Source organism: Crocodylus porosus, unplaced genomic scaffold (assembly GCF_001723895.1).
Source record: "Crocodylus porosus isolate Cpor-Errol unplaced genomic scaffold, CroPor_comp1, whole genome shotgun sequence".
NCBI classification, from domain to species: Eukaryota; Metazoa; Chordata; order Crocodylia; family Crocodylidae; genus Crocodylus; species Crocodylus porosus.
Window position 1 is genome coordinate 45,600,074 of NW_017728907.1, and position 8,395 is coordinate 45,608,468.

Sequence of the window (8,395 nt, forward strand, 5' to 3'; positions counted from 1 at the left end):
CCCCCCTCCACGGACACAGCGATCTCTACCTCCCTGGCTCCGCAGCCCCCGGGCGCTTGGCACAGACCCCGGGGGCCTCAGACCCTTTCCTTTGCCGTTTCTTTCTGTTCTTGGGTTCTTCAAGTTTCATGATTTTTGTACGTTTTGTTTCTTTAACTTGCTTCAAGCTGCTCATATCCCCTCCCCGTCCGCCACCCCTGCCCTCCCCCACTCCTGTTTTCACTTGTAGATTCTTTCTGTACCACATAACTATATGATGTTGAGTTGCTGTTTGTATGATTTTCTCTTAAGTTACATCTTTATTATATTTTAGGGCCCAGGGATCATCCTGATATTGTTGATTCATTTATGCAACTCCTGGCACAGGTGTGTTTTAGTTTCTTATTCATTCACTTTCCGTTCTCTCTCTTTCTCTTTTTAATTCAATTTAAACCTATTTTTAGCTTTCCGTTGACAACGTTTTTTTCCTTTTAGTTGAATATCGAGTTTCTCCATCTGTTTCCGTGGAAGTTGAAAACAAAACCTTCTCCTTTTAGTCCTGGGGTCACGCTAGTCCCGGGGCAGCCCTGGCCCTGCCGGCCCCCCTCATCGGCCTCGGGGGGCGGGGGGTCGCCCCCGGGCTGCTGCTCCCACCTCCGCACTTGGCCTGCAGAAGGCCAGGGCGCCAAACGGGCTCCCTCTGCTCCTCCAGCCTCAGCTCTGCAGTGGCCCCGCAGGGCTGGGGCACCTGCGTGCCTGCTGGCCTGCGCGGCAGGACAAGCTGGCTTCGCTGGCAGCTGGCACTCCCAGGCACTGCTTTGGGCGGCTTTTGGCCAAGAGGGCGGTCCCAGGCTGCATGGCCAGCAAGGCAGCCCCTCTCTGTGCCCACAGGCAGCAGCCACCGGGGATAGGTCGGAGCCACCAGGCGCTGGGAGCGGGACGTCTGGGGTTCCTCATGTTCCTCGCCAGGCCCTGGATGCGTGAGTCTGGCCTGCACATCAGGGGTCCCTCCAAGAACCGTACAGTCCCACACGCAGCAGCCGGTCTGCTCCGAGCAGGCGCCTGTCACCCCACGGGCCAGCTCTGAGGTCCCAAGCGATCCTGCGGCACTGACACGACAGGCGGGCCAGGCACTGTCCGAAGCAGAGCTGTGCAGAGGCTGTGTCCGGAGGAGCTGCCTGGCTCCTCTGCTCCCGCAGGCTCGGTTTCCTCACCAGGAGGGCAGAGATGGCCTCTCTGGCTTGGGCACGTGCCGGCCGCCTCGCTGCCAGGCCGGAGCGCGGGGTGGAGGCTTCTGCAGCTGGGAGCAGGCGGGGCTGGTTATGCGGTGTGTGTACAGACGTCTGGGGATGGGTGCAGGATTCGCCTCTTGGCCGCTGACCTGGTGTGTCATTGCCAGGGAGGCCGTGGCAGGACGGGCTGGTGGCAGTGCCTTCCCAGCGTGCTGTAGCTGTAGCACGGGAGTCGGCTTAGGCGTGTGCTGGCTCCGGGAGCCTGTCAGGGTACTGGCTGATATATCCAAGCATCTGGGCGTCTGACTCCTGCCCCAGCCTGGCACGACAGCACGATGCTTCCAGAGCCACCAGCGTGGGGCTGCGCTGCATCCTCAGGCACTGGCCTGGGTCGTGGCTGTGAGGCTGGGCAGGATGTGGCAGTGCTGGGCAGAGGGCATGCAGCAGTGCTTGGGGTTGCAGCCTGGCTGCCTCGGGGGCACCGGCTGCCCACCACTGTCCGGTGCTGGGGCCAGGTGGGGCTGCACCTGCTGGCTTGTTGCTTCTCGCCTCTGGTGCAGGGCGTGCTGAGGCCTGCCCTGTCTGGGGAGTGCCGGGGTGCCCGGTGCCTGTCTGCCCGCATGCTCGCTGTGCTGTGCTGGTGCCGAGCCCCGGCCTGTGTGTGGCTGAGGGGCTCGTCTGCACTGCCGGGGGCGCGAGGCAGGCCAGCCTGTCCTGCACTGCTCCCAGCTGGACGGAGCTCCGCGCCTCTCCTGGGAGACCCCTGTGCGGCCGTGTCCGCTCCCGGCTGCAGCTGCCCCCGTCCCTGCCCCCTTCCTGGGTCCAGCATTGCTAAGCTGCCCCTGGGAGCCTTGCAGCTCCGGGGGACAGTGCAGGCTGAAGCTCTGGGAGCAGCCAGCATCTCTGGTCTTGGGCTGGTTCATAGGCAGAAGCTCCTGTGCCCCGCGCAGTCTCTGGTCTTGGTTGGTGAGAGGCATGGGGAGGTGGGGGCAGGGGTGCAGTGTCTGGTGGCATCTCTTGGAGGAGCGCTGAGCTGTCCGGCGGTGGCGGAGGCTGTCGGGACCAAGGCAGGTCTTTGTGGGCTTCAGGCCTGTTCCCTTCTGCGAGTCGCTATCCCCCTCTAGTGGCGTCCGGCCCCTGCAGCCCGGAGCTGCCTCGACTGGGCAGGAGTCGGCACCGATAGCCCGAGCGTTCAGACCTGAGCCGCTCCGTGGGCTCCCCGTGCCCACCTGCGGGCAGAGCCAGCTGCTGTTGCCCAGGGGCCGACCCCCACTGGAGTCTGTGAGCTGTCTGGACAATGGTTGGCGGCCTCTAGAAGTCGCTGCCCTTTCCTCTGGGCGTCCCTCGGGCATGTGCGGCGGGGGCTGACGGCAGCACCGCAGGTGCCACGTGCCTCTCACGGGCATCGCCCGCTCCCTTCTGGCCAGTGCCCCTCTGCTGCTCGTGCCAGGGACAGGGATGGTGCTTTCCTGGTCAGCACTGCCCGTGTCCAGGCACTGCCTGCACCCACGGCGAATGTGCGCAGGCTCTGCTGCTGGTCCCCATGCGTCCTCCATTGTAGCTCTTCCTCCCCCGCCATCGTGCTCTTCCTCCAGACAGAAGGCCAAGGCCAGGCCTCCCACAGCCCAGCCTGGAGCTGAAGGAGCTGCTCTGCACGGAGGAGGTTGGAATCCCATCCTGAGGCCTGGACGTCGCTGCGCAGGGACGTCCCAATGAGACGTGGGTACGTGGCAGTGGGACGGAGCACGACCCCATCCGCGCTGGCCCACGCCATCCAGGAAAGGGCACTCGCTCCGGAGCAAGACGAGATCAGCAAGACTGTCAGCCCCCGCTCTGACACTGCCTGGTGCCAGCAGAGGATCCCATCCAGGGAGCCCTGCTCCGAGCCCCGGACGGGCACTCTGCTACAGCGGCCTGCAGACGGAGAGGACGGCACTTTGGAGTGACCCCTCGCTGCCCACGGTTTGCCCCTTGCTTCCCATTCAGACGTGACTCTGGCTGCTGTCCACGTGCTCACATCCAGCCCTTGTTCCCAGGAGGAGACATGGACATTGCTTTCAAGCTGTCTCTGGCCAGCTGCACCGAGCACGCCTGCAGGCACTTCCTCCAGCCCTTCACCCTGTTCTTCTGTCTCCAGTGTCGGCGCAGCCTTGCTGCCCCCAGTGCCCCGGGAGGGGAGCGGACTCCCATCTCACCTCCTACCCCCGTGCCGGCCCTTCTCGGAGCATCTGCCCACTGTGACCCTTCGGACCTATTTAGGGACCTAGTCCCCTGTGCAGTGGGCACATCCTGAGCACGTGCCTTGTGCGCATGTTGGTGTGACTGGGCCCTGCTGTCTGAGCTGCCTCGTCCACACCACTCACTGGTTTGCCAGTCTGTCCACAGCCAGGACATGCCTGCTTGTGTCCTGGCTGCAGGGTGAGGCCGTGTGCTATGAGGGCTCAGGCCATGGCAAGCCAGGCTCCTGCCCATGCGGTGCCACGGTACAGAGCAGCCTCGCACTGCATGTACAGACAGGGCCCAAAAGCCCGCGGGCTACCTATCCTGGGCACCCTCCCTCCTTCCCTGCCTGAGTCCAGCCTCACAGACCATCACTGTCTGGGGCTGGCATCCTCTCACCTGTGGGTGAGTTGCTGGCCAGGCTTGCTGGATGGGTCCAGGAGCACCGTGGCCCCTGTGCCAGGGGATGCCGTGACCTGTCCGCAAAGCCCTGCTGCCCTTTACTCCATCCGAACGCTCTCCCACTGCCATGCCCAGCGCAGCCGTGCTGGATGCTCGCACCCAAACGCTTCAGGTCTCCCCTTCCGCGCTGGGGGTGCAATGGCGTGGCCTTGCTGGGGTGGGACGGTCTCCCCGCCAAGGCCACCTCACTTCTCTTGCTCTGCTCACCTTAGTTGAGTCACCTGTTCTCCCGCCCGTGGTTCACCGGAGTGCTCCAGAGCCAACCGCAGACAGTCCTCGCCTGCCTGCCGTCCTTCTGTCCTTCCACCGTCTCATGCTGATCCAGCCTCCTTTGGAAACCTCCAGTGACAGAGTCCCCCTTGCCTTGGGCAGCCTGTGTCCCTGCCTCGCGGCCCTGACAGCAAGGAAGTTCCTTCTGAGATCCCACCTACACCCGCGTTGCTCCACCAAGCTGTTGGTCCACATCGTGCTCTCTGCAGCAAGGGAGAAAAACCGCTTTCCCTCTTCTTTACGGTGCCTGCCCAGTACTTGGATATTGCTGTCACCCCCCCTGCCACCTGTCCCCTCTTCCGCAAGCTGAACACACCTGCTTCTCTTGGCCTCTCCTTGTGCAGCCTCTTCCCAAACTGGATCATGCATGTTGCCTGCCTCAACCTTCTCTAATGTCTCCACGTCTTCTTTAAAATGCGGAGCCCAGAACGGCATAGGACGCTCCTGGTGAGGCCTGCAGGCACGATGCCCTGGGCGAGGCCTACCCAGCACCGTGGCACTCCTGCCTCTCGGGTCTTGCAGCTGATGCTCCTGCTGCAGCCTTGAACAGCTTTCCCTTTCTTGCAGCTGCAGCACGTTGCATGACCCAAGTCGTCGGGATCCAGGGCATCAGCTCCAGCAGAAGGACCCGGGCCTCTGGTCTCCTAGGTCTCAGAGGGTGCCTGCCTGCACAGGCAGGGCCCTGTTGGGGCAAGGACACTGGCCACAGCCTGGTGGTGCAGGCCCAGCCCCCAGCACAACCCCTGCTCCTGGCTTCCCTCGCTCCGAATTGAACAGCCTGATGGCAGCTGCTGCAATGGCACACGGCCCTCGAGAGCCACGGAGGAAGCGGGTGAGACTGGAATGGCTGTGCACCGGGGAAGGATGCTGCAGCCCCCGCACTGCTGCCCACCCGCCTCCAGCAGCTGCCGATGGAGCCTGGGATGCTGCTCCCTCACCCTGGAGCCGGTGGGCAGCAACTTTTCACCGGGCCTGGCTCTGGAGTCGGTGACAGGACAGCACTGGAGCTGTGGGACGGACCCTCCTGGGGACTGCCCCCTTCTGCCGCTCCCCTGGAGAGCAACAGCTTTGGACAAGGAAACCTCAGCTCCCCCCTGTCTCCGTGGTATGCATGCCCTGCTGAGCAGGATGCAGGATCCCCGCTGAGCGGCCGGGGCTGTCCCGGGAGCCCATCCTACAGCCGCCCTGGTCGGCACTCCCGTGGTCTGGCTAGGAGCCTTCTTGCCCTGGCTGTCGAGACCACCCCCTCCTTTCTCAGGCCTCCCTGCTCCAGAACCCCCTCCTCTGTCGTCCTGCCCTTGCTGGAAGTCCCCCCACGGCTCATCCTGTGCAGCAGGGCTGTGCTCCTGCAAGCCCGGTGCCTTTCGGGGGCCTTTGGGAATCAAGACTTGCTCCCCTGGAGCTGCCCACCTCCTTCCCTGGCCTGCAGCTGGGCAGAGCCCCTGGCTCGCTCCATCGTGGCTCCACCGCCCGTCCCATCGCAGAGCGTTCTGCTCCGGCCTGGAGCCACCAGCCTTCCTGGCCCTGTAGGCTGGGGTCGCCTCGGCTTCTCTGGGAGTTGAGGCCCAGGGCCGGTGCAGGGGGGCCCCGGCATGGCCCCACCTCCAGGAACAGGTGGCCGGAGGCAAGCCTGGTCCCAGTGGCTTGGCTTTGCCGCATGCGAGCTGCAGCCTGCGATAGGAACACTGGACATGTGTGTACCACGAGACCGCTGCCGTGTGCCTGGCCTGGGCAGAGGGGCCCTGCACGCAAGGGTCACGCCAGCGCCATGCGGTGCTTCCCCAGCAGCCGCTGCCGTTGGTGCGGCTCGGTCCACGGCTGCGAGGCGGAGGAGGCAGGGCTCGCTGCGCCTGCTGCTTGCCGCCCGGGTCTCGCTCAAGTGGCGGCTTCCTGTAGGCATCTCAATAGGGCCCAGCCGGAGCCTCCCTGGCGTGGCGAGAGCATGGCCACCACGGTGCCCGTCCAGGCGTCTGCCCCCCGGGAGCGTGTGCGCGGCTGCCACGTGACGTCTGTACACACACACACCTGCACAAGTGCGCAGCCCGCGGCTGAGCCCGGCCTTGCAGGGGACCCCGCAGCGTGGCTGGTGTGGGCTGCGTCCTGTGCCGTGGGCCAGGGCTGCTGCAGAGGAGGAGCCAGGGCCGCTCTGAGCAGGGAGCAGCTTCCCGGCCCCCTGCGTGGCCTGCGGGGCAGCTGAGGCCGGCAGCGCGTGTCCTGAGTGCCCATGGGCCGGCCGTGGGTCTGGCCAGACCCCAGCCTGGCGCCGCTGTGCCCAGAGCTGCTGCTGTCCGTGGCTCTGCCCCGGCCTTGCCGCTGGTCCCAGCCCATCCCGGTGCCTGACCCCTGGCCTGGCCCAGCCCGTCTTGCCCTGGGAGAGCTGCCCCCGAGCACCAGGGAGCAGAGGCCTCCACTCGCCGTTGCTGCGTCCGAAGCTTTGCCCGCAGGCTGCTGCGGCATCGTCCCGGGGGCCGAGGGGCCCCCGGCTAATCCTGGCCTAACGTTTGGGGGCCGTGGTGGCTCCCCCAGCGCCAGGCCCAGCCTGCACTGGGCAGGGCGGGACAGGGGCGCTCAGGTAAGTGCGTGCCCGGGGGCCACGTGGTGCCCAGGAGGCTGTGCTGGCCGCCCCACGGGGCCGTCTTTATTGGGTGCGTGTGTGTGCCCCGCAGGCGCTCAAGCGGAAGCCCGACCTCTTCCTGTGTAGCAACCTGGACGTCAAGGCCGTGTTCCAGTGCGGTGAGTAGCCCCGGGGGCGGGGGGGCACAGGCTCCAGCCCTGCGGGGTGGAGGCCGCGGGTTCGGCTGCAGGAGGGAGGGAGGCCGGGCCCGGGCAAGGTGGCCACGGCTGAGCTGGCGGTTTCTGCCCCGCAGGCGTCCTCTCGCTCAAGTTCCCCGAGGCCCCGACGGTCAGAGCCTCCTGCGGCTTTTTTGTGAGTATCAGCCCCCCTCGTCCCACCCCGGGTCATTCGCCCACCCGCCTCGGGTCCCCACTGACCCCTGGGGTGCTCAGCGGGACCGGGCAGGTCGGTGCTGTGCCGGCACGCTGCCAGGAGGAGCAGGGAGAGGGTGCCCGTGGGCTGCAGGGTGGTGGCCAGGCAGGCCCCAGGGCTGCAGGAGGGGCACAGGCTGAGCCCCCAGCATCTCCCCGGCACTGCTCCGTGCCCACGGCGGGAGGGTCGGGGTCCCGGCAGGCTTGCTGCGGGCGCCCCCCAGCCTGCGCTCCTCTTGCAGACGGAGCTGCTGCCGCGCTGCGGCGAGATCCCCCCCGTGGGGCAGGTGGTGCACGACGAGGGCAAGGTGCTGCTGCAGGCCGTGCTGGAGGTGAGCTGGGGGGGCCGCAGCGTCGGCGGGGCGGTTGTCTCGTGGGCTGCTCCTGGGCTAGGGCCGGCGCTGAGCAGGCCTGTCCCGTGTGCCGCAGGGCATCGGCGGCCAAGCCTCGCGCAGCCTCATGGACCACTTTGCCGAGATCCTCTTCGCCCTGAACAAGCACTGCTTCAGCCACCTGAGCCTCTGGATCAAGGAGGTCCTGCAGCCCGACGGCTTCCCCTCTGCCCGCGTCAGCCCTGAGCAGAAGGACACCTTCAGCCAGCAGATCCTCAGGTGCGTGCCCCCCCGTCGATCCGGCACGGCCCCAGGGAGCTCGTGGCCCGCACTGCTGCCACCAGAAGGGCAGGGCAGCTGCTGGGGCCTGTCCCTCGCTGTGCCAGGCTGGAGATGGGGCTGTGCCGATGCCCTGCTGGCTGGTCTTGCCCCTGTGCTCAGGCTCAGCCCGATGCTGCACTGGGACAAGAAGGGATTTCCCCCCTACTCAGGCTGGTGGGACTGGGGGGCTTTGCCTTCCTCTGCAGCAGGGACGCAGCCTCGGCTTGGGATCTCTTGGGTGTACTGGGGGCACTAATGCTTCCCCTGGGGTGGAGCTGGGGGCCATGGGCACTGGGCCTTATCATTGTGCTATGGCTGTAAGTCAGACAAAGCTGTGCTGGCGGGGCTGGGCTGGGCTCAGGGGCTGGGTGTGCTGCAACCCCCACAGGGCCCTGCCAGCAGGGCGGTGGCCGGGGGGAGGTGGCCACAGTGCCCCTCCTGCCTGCTCAGGCCTGTCCCTGTGTCTCTGTCCACAGAGAGCGTGTGAACAAGCGGCGGGTGAAGGAGATGGTGAAGGAGTTCACGCTGCTGTGCCGGGGGCTGCACGGCACTGAGTACACGGCGGACTACTGAGCCCTGGCCAGCTCGGCCCCG

The 8,395-nt window shown here is 66.1% G+C and overlaps 1 protein-coding gene across 1 annotated transcript in view; it reads left to right on the plus strand.

The window, feature by feature from the left end:
* Positions 1 to 8,389, plus strand: part of IPO13 (importin 13) — a 22,642-nt gene extending 14,253 nt beyond the window's left edge. Inside the window, exons 15-20 of the mRNA XM_019530612.1 lie at positions 314 to 366; positions 6,830 to 6,896; positions 7,031 to 7,089; positions 7,391 to 7,480; positions 7,578 to 7,759; positions 8,278 to 8,389. Of these exons, the coding sequence (XP_019386157.1) occupies positions 314 to 366; positions 6,830 to 6,896; positions 7,031 to 7,089; positions 7,391 to 7,480; positions 7,578 to 7,759; positions 8,278 to 8,374 (548 nt within the window). The 3' untranslated portion in view covers positions 8,375 to 8,389. The remainder of the gene's footprint in view (positions 1 to 313; positions 367 to 6,829; positions 6,897 to 7,030; positions 7,090 to 7,390; positions 7,481 to 7,577; positions 7,760 to 8,277) is intronic.
* The last annotated feature ends 6 nt before the right edge of the window (positions 8,390 to 8,395 follow it).